Source organism: Eschrichtius robustus, chromosome 4, assembly GCF_028021215.1.
Source record: "Eschrichtius robustus isolate mEscRob2 chromosome 4, mEscRob2.pri, whole genome shotgun sequence".
NCBI classification, from domain to species: domain Eukaryota; kingdom Metazoa; phylum Chordata; class Mammalia; order Artiodactyla; family Eschrichtiidae; genus Eschrichtius; species Eschrichtius robustus.
Window position 1 is genome coordinate 65,179,410 of NC_090827.1, and position 18,562 is coordinate 65,197,971.

Sequence of the window (18,562 nt, forward strand, 5' to 3'; positions counted from 1 at the left end):
AATATTTAGCAGAATTATCAGCAAGAGAAACACTACAGAGACCATTTTGTTCAAAAGAACATTCAAATAAAAGCAGAGAAAAAGATCCAAAAAATCTAGTCTTATTTGAATATGCATCAAATGATGACGGATTTTCTTAACATTATTTAGAAATTATTATGGATTTGTGTTTAACTTCACACCCCCTTTTTTTGATATCCTCTAAAAGAAGTTTGGTAACTCTCATTCTGAGGTTTGTTTTTTTTCCCTAACTTATTTTATTGACTTTATTGACATTTTTTTTTTCCATCAAGGCACTTGCGTTTCATTTTGCTCTTCAATACAAAGTACACAACTCAAAGTTCAGCCCAGCCTACTATAAATTGATTGGGAGGGTCAAGGACAAATCTTTGGATTGTGAGTTTCATGCACTTGGTATAAGCTCAGATTTAGTTTGAGCGAACTTAATATCATGAAGACTGTGAAAGGCTTCTGTGTCCTTTTTATGCTGCATCTATCGTTCTTTGACTCTGGAAGGACTGGGAAAGTACTTGTATGGCCCATAGATTTTAGTCATTGGATTAATCTAAAAGTTATTCTGGAAGAACTCCACCTTCATGGGCATGAGATAACCATCCTGGTACCTTCAACAAGTTCTCTGCTTGATCATACCAAGATTCCCTTTAATGTGGAGATACTTCAACTTTCAATAAGTAAAGAAAGTTTCATGGAAGAGTTCAGTGCTGATCTCTATACACTTTCTTTTGAACTGCCGAAACTTTCATGGTGGGACAGGCAAGTGAAACTGACAAAAGTTATAAACAATTTTTTCGCATCAGCCAAAAGAGTATGTGACAGTGCTGTCACAGACAAGGATTTACTCAGCAGGCTACAGGCAGCTAAATTTGATATCTGTATTGCTGACCCTTTAAGCTTTTGTGGGGAATTGGTGGCTGAACTCCTCAATATTCCATTTATATACTCTTTTCGGTTTTCCTATGGGAATGTCATTGAGAGATTGTGTGCTAGGCTTCCTATGCCTTCTTCATATGTTCCTGGCATCACATCAAGACTGACAGACAACATGACTTTTATACAGAGACTGGAGAACTGGTTATTGTATACAATGAGTGATATGATGTCTTCATACTACGCATTTGCAGAATGGGATGAGTATTACAGCAAGATTTTAGGTAAGAGAAATTTGCATGTAATAATGATTCTTATTTCGTATGTAAAATGTGAATATTTATCTGACTGTAGGAAAACTTACAAAAGCCTTTTTTAAGTGAGGACCCAAGCTCCTGTTGCTTAACTGTTTTGAGTGAAAACAATAAAAACAACTCTTTTTCTTTCTTTTTTTTTAACTTTTTCTTTTTTGTTTTTTTTTTTTAGATCATTGAGTACTGCAAATATATCAGAGAGGGAATATTCTCTATATTTCTCCATAAATTCTGTTTGATGCTACTAATTGTTTTTCAGAGTATCTGGAAAACCCAAATCTGATGTGCGCTTAAGTTCCATAAACTTGGACTACTTCTCTCTTGTTTACTTCTCCTTTTATACACTTGTTTTCTTTCTGATAAACCTGCTGTTTCTCAGGCTTTCTGTTTGCATCCTATCAAGGCTTGATTGACTGATTCCTGGGCTTGGAAAGTGGTAAGCATGAAACTGGAAAATAAATAAATATATCTTGATTTCATCTGCTCTTGTCTTCCAAAGGAGAAACAAGGAAGATTTTTCTCTAAAGGACCATGTTTCTAGACTTTTAAACTTATCTCATTGTTATCTTGTTGTTATTGTTCTATTCATAATTGCATTAGAGGTCAACTAGAGAGCTTTGACCCTGAGCGCAAAGCTTTTCTCAATTTAAACAGGTCTGTAACCACTTTAATTTTCCTTTTGCATAATTGATTTTTTTATTAAAGAAGCTTTTATTTAATTGTGTTAAGGATGATTTTCCATAGTATATTAGTTATCTTAGAGGAAGCAGTATCCTATTTATATTATTTAGTTAGATTTTTTGAGATATAATTAATATATAACATTGTATTAGTTTCAGGTGTGAATGAAAAAGTTAATCAATAGTCAATCTAAGAAATGGAAAACTTTATTTGAGCCAATGTGGGGATTATAGCCCAGGAGACAGTCTTTCAGAAAGCTCTGAGGAATGTTTCACCCATTAGAAGTCAAAGCACAGTTATATGTTTTTGAGACAAAGGGTTTTACATCAAAGGGTTATACATCCTAGTAATGTGTTGATGGTTTACATAGGCCAACAAAGCGAGTAATGAGTTACTGTGACCCTTTAGGGGATTAAGGAAAGAATGTTGTATCGTAAGGAGTTGCCTTGCTGGCACCAGGAGGAAATTGGCTTTTTTGTTTGTTTCGTTTTTGTTTTGTTTGTGAGCAGACATTCCTGTGTCTTCTAAGGAGATCTTGTTAATGTACAATGCAGATGCAAAATGTACACTAAAGGGGAGCAGGGTGGTGGCTCAAATGGCAGAGAAAATTTTACATTAAATTTTTCTTGTCCTGCCTTAAAATCGTTTTGTTTCATCACAGGTAGACAACGTAATGATTTTATATTTGTATATATAGTGAAATGATCGCAACAATAACTCTAGTTAACATTCATCACCACACATGGTTAAAAGCCTTTTTTATCTTGAGATGAGAACTTTAGATCTATTCTCTTAGCACATTTCAAATATTCAATACAGTATTATTAACTATAGTCACCATAGTCTACATTACATCCCTAGGACTTACTTATTTTAGAACTGGAAGTTTATAACTTTTGTCCACCTTTACCTACCTATTGTGCCCACCCTCCAAACCGTAGGATCTTGCAACAACCAATCTGTTCTCTGAAACGTTTTTTTTCTTTTTTGTTTTGTTTTCTTTTGAGGTTCCACATCTAAATGATATCAAACAGTATTTGTCTTTCTCAGTCTGACTTACTTCATTTACCACAATTTCCTCAAGTTCCATTCTTGTTTATGCAAATGGCGGGTTGTGCCTTCCTCTCATGACTTAATATTACTCCATTGTTTATATAACCATGCTTTCTTTATCCATCATCCATTGGAAAACAGATTGTTTCCGTAGTATGGCCATTGTAAATAATGATGCAATGGACATGAGAGTGCAGTAAGAATTTTATTTTGACTTTTTTGAGGAACATCCATACTATTTTCCAAAGTACCTGCACCAATTTACATTCCCACCAACAGTGCACAAGTGTTCCCTTTTCTGCACATCCTCACCAATATTTGTTATCTCTTGTCTTTTCGATGACAGCTATCCTAATAGGTGTGAGGTGATTCCTCACTGTGATTTTGATTTGCCTTTCTCTGATGATTAGTGATGCTGAGTACCTTTTTATGTATTTGTTGGCTATTTGAATATCTTCTTTGGAAAGATGTCTACTCAGGTCCTTTGCTCATTTTTTTAATTGAATTATTTGCATTTTTCTTTGTTTGTTTTTTTGCTGTCGAATTCTATGAGTTCCTTAGACATTTTGGGTGGTAATGACAAATCAGATACATGGTTTGCAAATATCTTCTCTCATTTCATAGGTTGCTTTTTCATTTTGTTGATCATTTCTTTTGCCGTTCAGAAGCTTTTAAATCTGAAGTAGTCTTCACTTTTTTATTTTTCATTTTATTGCTTATGCTTTTGGTGTCATATTTAAAAAACCATTGCCAAGACCCATGTCAAGGAGCTTTTCCCCTATGTTTCCTTCTAGGAATTTTATGGTTTTTCAGGTCTTATATTTATGTTTTTAATCCTTTGCAAGTTAATTTTTGTAGCAGAGTAAAATGGGGGTCTAGTTTCATTCTTTTGCATGTGAATACCCAATTTTTTCAGCAAAAATTATTTAAAAGACTGTCTTCCTCCATTAAGTATTTCTGGCTGCCTTGTGAAATAATAGTTGACCTTATATGCATGGGCTTATTTCTGGGCTGATCAATGGGTTTATTTTCATGCCAGTACCATATTGTTTTGATTAGTACAGCTTTAAAATATTGCTTGAAATCAGAAAGTGTGATGCTTCCAGGTTTGTTCTTCTTTATCACAATTGCTTTGGCTCTTTGGAGTCTTTTGCACTTCCATATGAATTTTAAAAGTGTTTTCTTTGTTACTAATTTTAACAGAAGTATCTCTAATACCCTATCGTTACTAAAAATTAATTTTATTCCTAAAGAATTAAAATTTACCCTTACAGTTGCGATCTATTATTTTATGTAGCCACTTCCTTTTTTCTTTTTTGGATATCTGTTCAAAATTTCCTCTGGGAAATTATTTCTTCAACCACTCACAAACAATATGAGTGCTTCTAATGAAGTATGCTGCCCAGGAATATACCATATATTCAAAAAAGGCATATGACCTAATCAAGGTCGATATGTTGCACTGAGGATTTTTCTGGGCACTCTGTGACAGAAACAGGTGCTTATATTTCTAGACTTGACCCTAAAAAAAAAAAAAAAAATGCACAGAAACTGCTGTACCCATCTCTTACCCAAAGTCACAGCCCAAGCTGCAAAAGGCAAAACCGAAAAAAGATAACTTAAAATCTCATCCTAGTGACATTTTCTGAGCCATGGATCAAGCAGTGACTGATCTACAGGTGTATTGAAGTTATTTGTTTACCTCTGGTTCCAGCAATTTTGTACTCAGTTTTGGAAGCTCTTTTATAGGGAGGCATACGTTATAGGACATAACTCTGTCTCTGATTCCTTGCTAGCTCTTGGCACCTTAGAACATTCTTTTGGGGAACGTATCAATAATCTGAGAAAGAATAATAAAGGCTTGGTAAATAGAAGAAAAAATTTCTTTTACTCTCATAAATTTTAAAATGCTATTAGATATAGATTGTCATTCAGTATCAATTTAGTATCTTCCTTATAAAATGCATTCCAAGTATATTTTTCAAATTTTAAAACTATAACTCATAACTTATACAATTATAAATTGAATCATGTCATAGATATGTTCAAATAATTGAGGAGGAAACAAGTAAGAAGGTATCTGGTTCAAACCATATTTTGAGGAAATATTAATATAACATTTTGGGAGACAAAGGAATGTTAGGATAATACTATTGGGTTAGACACAAAAATGGTCAATGTCTAATAGGGCAATAAATTCATAATTTAGGGGGTGATCTTTTCTACCAGACAGAAATATACACGCCAACTTTTTAACTTCACCGTGCCTGAACAAAAAAGTCCACAATAAATCAATAATAAATAACAAAATAAAATGTAGGCACACTTTCCTGAAGATGTAAATAATCCTTTAATCATTCAACGAGTGCCCTAGCATTATATCAAATGTGGCATTGCTTTTGGAAATTTGGAAAAGCTTTTCCAAATCTGAGATATTTTCTCACAATCTCCTTATTCAGATCAATTATTTTTTTACTTCTACAACATTATCTTCATTTCAATAAGATGCATTAAGCACACCAGATTACTAAATCAGTAGTGGAGAATTAACAGGAAAAAGATGCCATCTTGATATGAAAGAAAGTGAACCAAACATATGACCCTGCAATTCTACTCCTAGGTTTATAACCAAGAAAAATGAACACATATGTCCACAGAAAACATATACATGAATGCTCATAGCAGCATTATTCATAGTAGACAAATGTGAAAACAACCCAAAAGTTCACCAACTAATGAATGAGTAAACAAAATAACTTATATCCCTACAAAAATATCATTCAGCAGCAAAACGTAATGAAATACTGATACATACTACCACGTGGATGACCCTTGAAAAACATTGTGCTAAATGAAAGAAGGCAGCAAAAAAGACCACATAGTGTGTGATTTCATTTATATTAAGTTAAATAAGGTTTTTCTGGAATCGGCAAATGAAGGAAAAAGTAGATTAGTGGTTGTCATGGGCTGGGAAGAGGGAGAAATGAAGAATGACTGCCAATGGATACAGGATTTCTTTTGCAAGTAATAAAATATTTTTTAATTTGATAATGGTGATGGTTTCACAATGTTATAAATGTACTAAAAACTACTCAATAGTTTATTTAAAAAGAAGAATTGTATGGTATGTAAATTATACCTCAATAAAACTGTCATTAAAAAAGCGTGGGAGTAAAGCGTCACACAAAGAGAATAAAATTATACCCATGGCTGATACAAATAGGGCTCCAATATGGGGTCTGTACTGGGTCTGAAACTGGATTTTGAATACTTTTGTCATTACCAGAATAAAACCCTTAAATTACTGAGATTTGCTTGTGATCTCTTACATAGATAGATTGTCCTGGTCAGATCAAAACCCTTATATTTTCTGGTCAAAACTTTAGCACACTTAGAACATCAAGGAGCATATTCAAAAAGCCATGCGGTGAGAAACCAGATAGCTATGGTTTCCTCCTATCAGTGATATGGAGTACGTATTTCAAAAGGACACCAAAACTCTGGGTAAGGTTCCTTATACCACAGTAATTGAATAGAATTCAGAAATGAAGCTCTGGTTCCCAACTAAGTAAAATGATTTAATTCAGAGTCACTAATTTGAGTTTTTATTCTGTTAATGTTCACTTGATTTCCACTTCAGTTCAAAGGTATCCCTTTTGTACTGTTTATCAGCTAAATATGTCAAAATCGCAAATATTTCATCACCAAATTATTATGCAGTGCTCTCTCTTCACCAAAGAGGACAAGGGCTTGTAAAACAGGAGCTATAATTATGTACAGCAAAGGAATAATCACTTTTAAATTTTTATGAAAAGATTTCCATTCCTGATAGGATATAATTAGTTATGGAAGCACAGTCCCAAACACCAGAAGAAAAGATGGATAAATTTCAAAAGCTGTTTTTAAAAGATATCAGAGGCTTTTGGAGCAATGAGGATGAGATAAATTGGAATTCCAGAAGACGAGGAGACTCTACCATAGTAGGCTGGGATCACTGGCTGAATTTCTTGTTCATTGCTAGGAGCACGTGCTGATTCTGAGCTTGGAGTGGGGGCTCAGGCTTAGCTCAAGCAGAAAGAGTCTGTTGGCAGAGAGAAAGCAGCAGGCTTTTGCCTTGTTCCATACTTAAATCTGTGTTTGGTTATTCATAATCTCAGTATTGTGTACTCTTGGGGTGCAAAGGCCTATTGATTTCTCATGGGTTGCATAGAACTAATATTGCTTCTTTAAAGATTTTTCGTAGAAAATTCTATGGTAAAACATGTCTCACTTAACTTATCAGATTGTTTTCCCTCTATCGTCTTCTATTTTTGTTCAGGAAAACGTACCACATTATGTGAAATTATGGGGAAAGCTGAAATGTGGTTGATTCGAACATACTGGGATTTTGAATTTCCATTCCCTTACTTACCTAACGTTGAATTTGTTGGAGGACTGCACTGCAAGCCTGCAAAGCCCCTACCTAAGGTAATTAAAGGTGTTCCTTTTTGCTTCTCTGAGTATTTACCTCCTGGAATCATTTCTAGTTTATTATTTTTTTAGTATTTGATCCTCAAACTGAAAACCTGGACACAGGAATTAATGGGTATTATCCACCTTAGACTATTACATTACCATTAAGTATTTACTACATTATTGTGGTAATCATTAGTGATGCATATCGAATATGCCAGATATTTGACAACAAAAATGTCCCTAGCCCCTGAGTTTAGTGGAATCGTCCAATACTCTCAGGGCAGTGAGAATGAACTGAAGTGACAGGTATCACTTCCAGGTCCAACACTTAATTGTCAGGTGCACTTACTCCAGAGTTCTCTTTTCCTTTGTGATGTCTTTGGGGGCTGTGTTCCAGAGTAGCTACTCTGCCAATCTGAGTCCTGGTTAAAGAATATATATAACAGTTGCAGCTCAATAGATGGACATATGACACGGGAAAGAAAGAATGTAACAGGGAAGAGCCAGATCTTGACTACATGTTGGATCTGTTTCTTTTACTTTAACCTTTGCTTTCCGCTGCTTTTGTTCACTAAAAGGATACTGTCTATACATAGTGGCCTGCCTTGGGGAACCCTACCCCTCTGCCTGAATGTTAAACCAAAGTGCCTTTGTTCAGGCAAACATCCAGACCCTGTCCACCTGTGGATGGCTACAAGAAAGAAGAAATTAACACATCCCCTCCCCGAGGCTGGCCGTTCTAGGTGATATCTGCAAAACTTATGGCCTTTTTACTTTACTTCCTCATCTCCCCCCCACTCTCTGTGCTATAAAAGAAACTGGCATCCAAACCCCGATAAGATGGTTATTTTGAGACTTTAGTCTGCCGTCTTCTCAGTTTGCCGGCTTTCTGAATTAAGTCGTATTCCTTGCCTCAACACCTGGTCTTCAGTTCATTGGCCGGTCCTGCAGCGAGCAAAGTGAGCTTGGACTTGGTAACAATAAGGTGTTGTTTTAGGCCACTGAGATTTTGGAGCTGAAAGTTATTTTGCATAACCTAGTCTAAAAAATGGACATAGTAGGGAAATTATAGTAGTTTGAGAAAAGATCAAATAGAGATGGATGGCCCACCCAAAATCCTGGCATAAGTTCAGTAATGGTGACCTGTTTGGTTTGAATAGAGGAGAGAAATTAGCCTGGAGAGATGATCGCAGGATAGGTTATAAATAAACAAATGGGCAATACTAAGTATTCTTTACTTCAAATTTAAGGTCAATGAATGATCAATGTATAATTTTTAAGCAGTAACGTGATACAACTTACCCTTTCATAAATATTGTCTATTGAATTGTTTGGAATGTAACAAGATCTAAAGGAGGGAAATGAGCTGAGATAGAGGTGCAATAGTTCCTGCAAGCCGTTATAGAGATCCAAACTACAATATGATAGCAATTTTGAGTAGAAATGGAGAGGTTTAGGAAGTATTTACAAAGAAAGTCAATAGGATTTTCCGATAGGCTGGAGATGAAGGGAGAGAGTTCCAGAATTAATCCTTGGCTTTTTTTTTTCTTTGTACATGTCATTTCTTTACATTTATTTATTTATTTTTTGTACAGGCAATTTAGTAGAGAATATTATCATTTACGAGGAGAAGAGGGAAAGGGGACCAGTTGTGAGGGAAAATGATTTGTTCATATTTGCATATGCTGAATGCGGTACAATGCAGTGTCTAGCAAGCATCTATCAAATACATTGGTTTAATCTCAGGGAACAGATTTATGTAGTATTTGTGTTTTTTTTAATTAATAGACTATTTTTAGAGACACATTCACAGCAAAACTGAGCACAAAGTACAGAGAGTGCCACCTATCTCTTGCCCCCTCCCATGCACAGCTTCCCCAACCATCAATGTCCCACACTCCTGCAGCACATCTGTTACATTTTATAAACCAACATTCACATTAATCTCAACCAATGTCCACTGCATGCAAAAATGTTAACTCTTTGTGTTGTACATTCTATATTTTGATAAATATATAATGACATGTATCTACCCTTATACTCTCATACAGACTCTCCACTGTCCTAAAAATTCCCTGTGCTCCACTTCTTCATCCTTCCCTGTCCCTAAATCTCTAGAAATCACCATTTTTTAAACTTTCTCCATAGATTTGCCTTTTCCATAAGCAGTAGTCTCACATTAGTAGTCAAGGAATAAGAACTCATGACTTTTTACTGGCTGCTTTTTGTGAGCATTACATCACCCAGAGTGAAAAACAGAACTTGGGGTGGATCAAAATACTATAAACTAGATGCCTAAGGCTTCTGTGAAGAGGGGTTATTCCTGAAAACCTGACCATTGACATTAGAGCAATAGATGACAGTATAGAATAAAGACATAAAGACAAGGATACTTTTTTAAAAAATTGAATTTTAAAAAATATTTTATTTTATTATTATTATTTTTTACTAGGGTATACTTGCTTTACAATGTTGTGTTAGTTTCTACTGTACAGTGAAGTAGAGTTCCCTGTGCTATACAGCAAGTTCTCACTAGTTATTTATTTTTTACATATTAGTGTATATATGTCAATCCCAATTTCCCAATTCATCCCACCCCCCCTTTCCTCCCTTGGTGTCCATACATTTGTTCTCTACATCTGCGTTCTATTTCTGCCTTGCAAGCAGGTTCAACTGTACCATTTTTCTAGATTCCACATATATGTGTTAATATATGATATTTGTTTTTCTCTTTCTGACTTAACTTCACTCTGTATGACAGTCTCTAGGTCCATCCACATTTCTACAAATGACCCAGTTTCGTTCCTTTTTATGGCTGAGTAATATTCCATTGTTTATATGTACCACATCTTCTTTATCCATTCATCTGTCGATGGGCATTTAGGTTGCTTCCATTACCTGGTTATTGTAAATGGTGCCACAAAGAACATTGGGATACATGTGTCTTTTTGAATTTTGGTTTTCTCTGGGTATATGCCCAGTAGTGGGATTGCTGGATCATATGGTAATTCTATTTTTAGTTTTTCAAGGAACCTCCGTACTGTTCTCCATAGTGGTTGTATCAATTTACATTCTCACCAACAGTGCAAGAGGGTTCCCTTTTCTCCACACCCTCTGCAGCATTTATTGTTTGTAGATTTTTTGATGATGGCCATTCTGACTGGTCTGAGGTGATACGTCATTGAAGTTTTGATTTGCATTTCTCTAATAATTAGTGATGTTGAGCATCTTTTCATGTGTTTGTTGGCCATCTGTATGTCTTCTTTGGAGAAATGTCTATTTAGGTCTTCTGCCCATTTTTGGATTGGGTTGTTGTTTTTTTGATACTGAGCTGCATGAGCTGTTTGTATATTTTGGAGATTAATCTTTTGTTGATTCATTTGCAAATATTTTCTTCCATTCTGAGGGTTGTCTTTTTGTCTTGTTTATGGTTTCCCTTGCTGTGCAAAAGCTTTTAAGTTTTATTAGGTCCCATTTGTTTATTTTTGTTTTTATTTCCATTACTCTAGAAGGTGGGTCAAAAAGATCTTGCTGTGATTTATGTTAAAGAGTGTTCTGCCTATGTTTTCCTCTAAGAGTTTTATATTGTCCAGTCTTACATTTAGGTCTTTAATCCATTTTGACTTTATTTCTGTGTGTGGTGTTAGGGAGTGTTCTAATTTCATTCTTTTACATGTAGCTGTCCAGTTTTCCCAGCATCACTTATTGAAGAGGCTGTCTTTTCTCTATTGTATATTCTTGCCTCCTATGTCATAGAGTAGTTGACGATAGGTGCGTGGGTTTATCTCTGGGCTTTATATCCTGTTCCATTGATCTATAGTTCTGTTTTCGTGCCAGTATCTTTAGAACAGGGTCTTTTCTTTTTAAAATTTAGCCCCATCTACTGAAGAACTAGAGGGAGAATCACAGTTAAGCATGTATGTGTGTTCTTATAACTCTCAGCACAACAATCCTCTAGTGAATGTGACCCAACTAAGGATCTGCAGTAAGACTCAGACTTTCATCTTTTCCTTGTAAGGAAGACATAGGAAAATGTTGGGGAGAGGAGTGAAAAATTTCCCTCGCACTACAACATGATAAAAATGTCAGTTTGATTTTGAATGCCACAACATGTTTGTGGAATTACAGAATTTGTTTTTCTTTGTTTTTCGTGCATCTCGGGGCAACAGAATGTATTAATCATACTCTCAGTTCATTCCACTCCATAATCAGCCCATGACAAACATCTCTTTTGGTTGATTTTTCTTACGTTTTTTCTTTATCTTCTTCTCTTCCATTACCCCACAACCAGTGGGCACCCAGTCAAATGCATTTAATATTTATCATCTTATTTCAATTTAAACAGATAACTGTGGATCCTCAAACTATATGTAGAAATGATTTGAGTTTTTTAATTATATAAATGATGTTATGTTATAATTCACACTTTCTCATTCTTATTAGTCTATATAATTTTTTTCATATGTATCCAAGTTTCTATTTGTAAATCCATTTCATTCATTCTGACTATAGCAGAGAATTTTGGTATATGTATTTATTCCCCACAAAGGACAATTTGTGTCCCCATATCTATCATACAACAAAGAATATTGGGAGGAAAAATTGCAAACCTATGCATATATTTGAGAATTATATCCAATAGTGGGATGATAGTGTCATGGGTCATAGGCATACTTAATTTTTTTCTGCATTTAACTTCACTGAATATCTATAAAAATGTATTGTTTCATCAGGAATGCTTAGGGGGTTACATCTTCCACATCTTGTCTAAACCTTGATTATTATTCTATTTTCTAATATGGGTCAGTTTCATAGAGGTAAAGTGATATCACACTGATGAATTTTATTTGTAATCTCCATTTATAGCAAAGTTGAACATTGTTTCAGAAACTTATCAGTTGTTCTTATTTTCCCTTTGTGAAACTCATATATTTAGTATATTTTTTGGATAATCTTTTTTTTCAAGTAATATCAATTCTTTCCGTAATTTAGAATATCTAGGTATTAATCCTTGATCTAGCCATTGCAAATATCTTCTCCTATGACTCCATATATTTGTTAATATTTTCTCTAATTACCTTTTTTAAACATAAAGTACCAAATTTGATGTAATCAAATCCATCTTTTTATACATTATGATTTGTACTTTTAAGAATCTCATTTAAAATATTTTTCTCTTTACTAAGGTTAAAAAGACATTCTCCTATATTTTATTTTTAAATGTATAATATTATATTTTAACATGATACATTTAATCCATTCAGATTTTTAAAATTAATACATGGTAGGAGGTAAATATTCACCTCCCTTTTTTGTCTGAATAATGAACATATTATTGTACCACCACTTAATAAACCATCCACTCAGTGTGATATTTTCTCACTGATTATCCCAGTGAATTGTGATATCATCTTATCATACAGGAGGCTTTCACATACTCATGGCTCTCTTTCCGGCCTCACTACTTTATTCTATTGTTCACTTTGTTAGCAGGTCAGTAGATTTTATTTTGTATTGTGTATTATTATCGGATTGAAATAGTCTCCAGTACTCCTTTTTCTTTTTCAAAATTCATTCATTATTTATGAAAATGTATTTTTATATAATCTTTAAAATATTTCTTAGTATCTGAAGAATATGATGATATAATTGAAAACAAATTAAAAGTGATTGATAGCTTTACATATTATGTCAATCCATCTATAAATACAGTGTAACAGTTAATTTTATGCATCAATTTACCTGGGCCAGGTACCCAGGTATTTAGCCAAACATCACTCTGGAAGTTTCTGTGAGGGTATTTTTGGATGACATTAACATTTAAATATGTGGACCTTGAGTAAACAAATTGCTCTCCATTATGTGGCTGAGGCTCATCCAATTAGTTGACGACCTGAATCGAACAAAAGGCTGAACTCTCCCAAGGAAAAAAAGAATTCTGCCAGTAGACAGCCTTCAGACTTGAACTAGGGCTATGGCTCTTCTCTGAGTCTCCAGCATGATGACCTATTCTGCAGATTAAACTTTCCAAACTCCATAATCATGTGAGTTAATTCCTTAATATAAATTTCTTCCTTGTCTTTCCACTTTAAGTCTTACACATTTTTATCTTCTCTTATTTGGTTAAATTAGTTTTGTTACTAGTTCAACACAGGATGAAAAGATTTCTTTTTACTTCATCATAATTAGATATGATATTTTAATTTTTAATGGAAAGCCATATATTTCTATTATATTACTGTTAACCTCAGAGTATTCATTATAGTTCTTTCTGCATGTCTTATCTGGTCAGGAATTTATATGGCTACCTCATTTCTAAATGTGCTTGTGGAAGCTTATACGAAGAGAAAATAAACCAAAATAAAAGAAAGTTGAAATTTAGAAAACAGAAAAACGTAAATATACCAAAAGTATGTCATTATACTGTGATTCAGCAGAAAAATGAATGATAATCTTATTAGCATCCAAGGCTAAATATAAAGTGAAGCACCAGAACTATTTAACGTAAACTAGAAATTTGGCTCTGCCAGCTACTGCTGCATAGACTTGGACAAATTACTTAACCTTACTGAGATAGATTTCTCATCTGTAAATGTATACATACCTCTTAAGATTCCCATATATCTAAGTTAAATCATACATGTAAAGAGCTCTGTAATTGGGAGAAGATAACATGTAGTCAGTAATTTGTAAACACGCACACACACTCCCCTCTATCATGCTGAAGGGAACCTCCAATTTAAATCATTTTTAATTTGCTTAATAACCAGTGATTTCAGGTCATATTTTGTATACTGAAATGGTTAACATATGAAAAAACAGAAGTGTTATAAGAATTCAGACATATTGAGAAAAGTGTGTGACTTATTCTTGTAACTATCAACTTTCAAATAACAAAGACTATTTCCCTCACAGGAGTTAGAAGAGTTTGTTCAAAGCTCTGGAAAAGATGGAGTTGTGGTGTTTACTCTGGGGTCAATGATCAAAAACCTCACAGAAGAAAAGTCTAATGTGATTGCATCAGCCCTTGCTCAGATTCCGCAGAAGGTCAGATAATCTTATTTTTTCAGGGACAGCTACTTTAAATTCCATGAAGATATCCTTAAAAGTGTGCTTAAAAAAGTAGGAAAAGTTATTGGTATTGTTAGTGTCAATTTAACTGAACTGTAAAGAAAAAATATTAAATGGTAAAACAGGATATTTGATTCTTATCTTGCTTTAAACCTGGCATTACTAACAGGAAAACATATTGCAGAATTTTCTTTAAATAATGACCTAAAACTTAATCATTCACTACTGTCAAACAATCAGTCAACTTTGTGTCTAGGTTTTAAGGCTTCCATGTAATCTAACATTGTTTTTTGGTGTTTATTGGGGTTTTTTTGGTTTGTTTGTTCATTTTTTAATCTGAGGCATATACACAAGTTACAACTACCTTCATGGAGAATAAAGGAATAGATATTCAAAAATACAGCCTTAATTCACTGGATGCCTTGGGACTATATTTCCTTATAATTAGTGGATTTGTACCAGGCCATGGTTGAGCCTGGAATTGACAACTTATATTCCTGGAATGCTCCTAAATAGATACTCTTCATTTTAAACAGTTAAAATCTTTAATAATACAGTACAAGATTTATGCAGTTCACTCCTTGAGGTTCCCCCAAATTATAATTTTTAATTTATACCATTCTAGGTTATAACTGAGTGGCATTGTTTTTAAACTACCATGAACACTTTTTCCCCCTACATTTAGTTAAAATAGAAAATTGCATGTAACTTTAAGTTACAAATGCTCACAATAATTATTGTATTCATAACCAAATTACTTTCAATAATTGTTTTGTGGAAGCAGCACCCATTTAAATATTTAATCTAAATTCCCTCTTCATAAAAATATTAAACTTTCAATTGCATTAAAATACAATGTTTAGGGGTGAAACGAGGGTAGACTAGGAAGCACCAAGACCTGTCTCTCTACCTAAACAAAATTGCACTAGCAAAAACTGTCTGAAGTAACTATATTGGAACTCTGGACTCTAACTGAGCACTTGCAACTCACAGTGGAAAAACTGAGTGGGAACTGTGGTTAATTTTAGTCAATGCCATCCCTTTAGAATATCAGCAGCTTCAAAGTCTTCATCACTCTGTCCCATGGCAGCCAACATGCCTGCATTCCTGGTGTAATTTGGTGGAACCGGTAGACAATAAAGACCTTATCCTCCAAATACTGTGGTTCTGCATTCTAATTGCTGATTACTGCCCATGATCATTGAGGTATATGCACAGAAACTGGGCACAGTTGTTTCAACATTCACTAGAAGAAGCAACTTCCAGGGGTTTTAAAGGATAAGCTTTTTTTTTTTTTTTCTTTTTCCTTTTTTCTCCATTTGGGAGCCACGCGTTAAAGAATTAGACCATTAAAAAAACAACCTCACAAACAGTGGAATTTAGAAAACTATGTGCATGTCCAGGGAAAAACACTGGCTCATAAACTACCTGAGAAGACCTAAAGCTTTAACCTCAGCCTGATTTCTAGCAAAGAGAAACACTTCAACAACAGCAACAACAAAATCAAACTCTAACAAAAGGGCAAATCTGATTTCTGAAGATAGAACATTATAAAAAGCAAACGTACAATATTCGAAAAATATCACAAGGCATACAAAGATAGATGAAAGTATGGCCCAATCAAAGGAACAAAATAAACTGAGAGAAACCATTCTTGAGGGAGCCTGGATTTTGGAATTACTAGAAAAAGCCTTTAAAACCACATTTTTAAAGATGTACAAAGAACTAAAGGAAGACAATGACAAAGAGAAGAAAATGATGGAGGACCAAAAGGAAATATTGATAATGAGAAAGAAATTATTTTTAAAAAGAATCAAAAAGAAATTCCAGAGGTAAAAATTACAATAACTGTAATGAAAAGTTCACCTCGGGTTCAAAATCAGACACGAGCAGGCAAAAGCATCAGCAAACTTGAAGAAAGAATATTTGAAATTATCGAGTTCGAGGAAGAAAAACGAATGAAGAAAAATGAACAAAGCCTAAGGGACTTGTGGGACACCATCGTGTGAATGAGCATACACATTGTGGGAGTCTCAGAAAGAGAGAAATGGGCAGAATGGGCAGAAAGAATATTTAAAGAAATAATGGCTTAATATAGTCCCAATTTAATAAAATACATAAATTTACAAATCTAAGAAGCTTAGTGAACTTCAAGTTGGATAAACTCAAAGACACCTACACCAAGACACATTATATTCAAGTTGTTGAAAACCAAAGATAATAGTGACTATTGAAAGAAACAAGAGAAAGAATTCATCACCTAAAAGATATCTTCAGTAAAGTGATTATCCAGTTTCTCATCAGAAACACTGGAGGCCAAAAGGCAGTGGATTGATAAATTCAAAGTGCCGAAAGACAAAATTGAAATTGAGTTATTTGTAGTGAGTTGGATGGACCTAGAGTCTGTCATATAGAGTGAAGTAAGACAGAAAGAGAAAGACAAATACCATATGCTAACATATATATGGAATCTAAAAAAAAAAAAAAAATGGTTTTGAAGAACCTAAGGGCAGGACAGGAATAAAGACTCAGACGTAGAGAATGGACTTGAGGACATGGGGAGGAGGAACAGTAAGCTGGGACGAAGTGAGAGAGTGGCATGGACATATATACATTACCAAATGTAAAATAGTTAGCTAGTGGGAAGCAGCCACATAGCACAGGGAGATCAGCTCGTGCTTTGTGACCACCTAGGGGGGTGGGATAGGGAGGATGGGAGGGAGAGGCAAGAGGGAGGAGATATGGGGATATATGTATATGTATAGCTGATTCACTTTGTTATAAAGCAGGAACTAACACACCATTGTAAAGCAATTATACTCCAATAAAGATTAAAAAAAAAAAAAAGAAATCTTTAGCATTACTGTGAACTGGAAAATTAGACACCCATAACTTGTAGGCCCCTAGTTGAAATTTTGATACAAAGAGAATTGGTGAGGGAGTTATATTAAAACATTAAACCTGTGAATATGTGAACTCTTAAAAAAAAAAAAAAAGTAATGAGGACAGTTTAAGAGACCTCTGTGACAACATCAGGCATACTAACATTAACATTATAGGGGTTCCAGAACGAGAAGAGAGAGAGAAAAGGGCAGAGAACATATTTGAAGTCATAATAGCTGAAAACTTCCCTAACTTGGGAAAGGAAATGGTCTTCCAATTGTAGGAAGCTGAGACAGTACCAAATAGAATGAACCCAAAGAAGACCACACCAAGACACCTTGTAATGAAACAGCAAAAATAAAACATAAAGAGAGAATTTTAAAAGCCCAAGAAATAAGGAACTAGTTAAGTACAAGGAAACTCCCATAAGGCTAAAAGCTGACTAGTCAGCAGAAACACTGCAGGCCCGAAGGGAGTGGCAGGATATATTTAAAATAATGAAAGGGGAAAACTTACAACCAAGAATACTCTACCCAGTAAGGCTCTCATTCAGATTTGATGGAGAGATCAAAAGTTTTACAAGCAACCAAAAGCTAAGAGAGTTCAGCACCACCAAACAAGGTTTACAAGAAATGTTAAGGGGACTTCTCTAAGTGAGAAAGAAAAGCCCACAACTAGAAACATAAAAATTACAAAGGAAAAATCTCATTGGTAAAGGCAAATATGCTGCAAAGTCAGTAAATCAGCCATGTATTAAGCTAGAAGGAAGGCTAAAAGACAAAATTATACAATCATGTATACTCACAATAACTAGTTAAGGGATACACAAAACAAAAAGATTTAAAATATGATGTCAAAAACAGTAAGTGTGGTGAGGGAAGTAAAAAGACAAGGTTGTTTAAAATGCATTTGATCTTAAAAGATCAACAACTTAATCATGTATTTTACGTATATATGTATGTATTTTGCTAAGTACAGTGTGAGGAATATGGACAATAGCTATGTAATATCGTCACATGTTCTAACTAGACTTACCGTGATAATCATTTTGAAACATATAGAAGTACCAAATCACTATGTTGTGTAACAGATACTATCATAGTGCTATAGGTCAGTTTTACTTCAAAAACAAAAAAGAAACAAACAAACTCACAGAAAAACAGATCAGATTTGTGGTTACCAGAGTCAGGGGATGGGGGAAGGGACAATTGGAAGAA

The 18,562-nt window shown here is 34.3% G+C and overlaps 1 protein-coding gene across 1 annotated transcript in view; it reads left to right on the forward strand.

Annotated features, from left to right (window-relative positions):
- Positions 1-429: 429 nt before the first annotated feature.
- Positions 430-18,562, forward strand: part of LOC137764134 (UDP-glucuronosyltransferase 2C1-like) — a 31,013-nt gene continuing 12,880 nt past the window's right edge. The window contains exons 1-3 of the mRNA XM_068542857.1: positions 430-1,172; positions 7,255-7,403; positions 14,307-14,438. Coding sequence (XP_068398958.1) covers positions 452-1,172; positions 7,255-7,403; positions 14,307-14,438 — 1,002 coding nt within the window. The 5' untranslated portion in view covers positions 430-451. The remainder of the gene's footprint in view (positions 1,173-7,254; positions 7,404-14,306; positions 14,439-18,562) is intronic.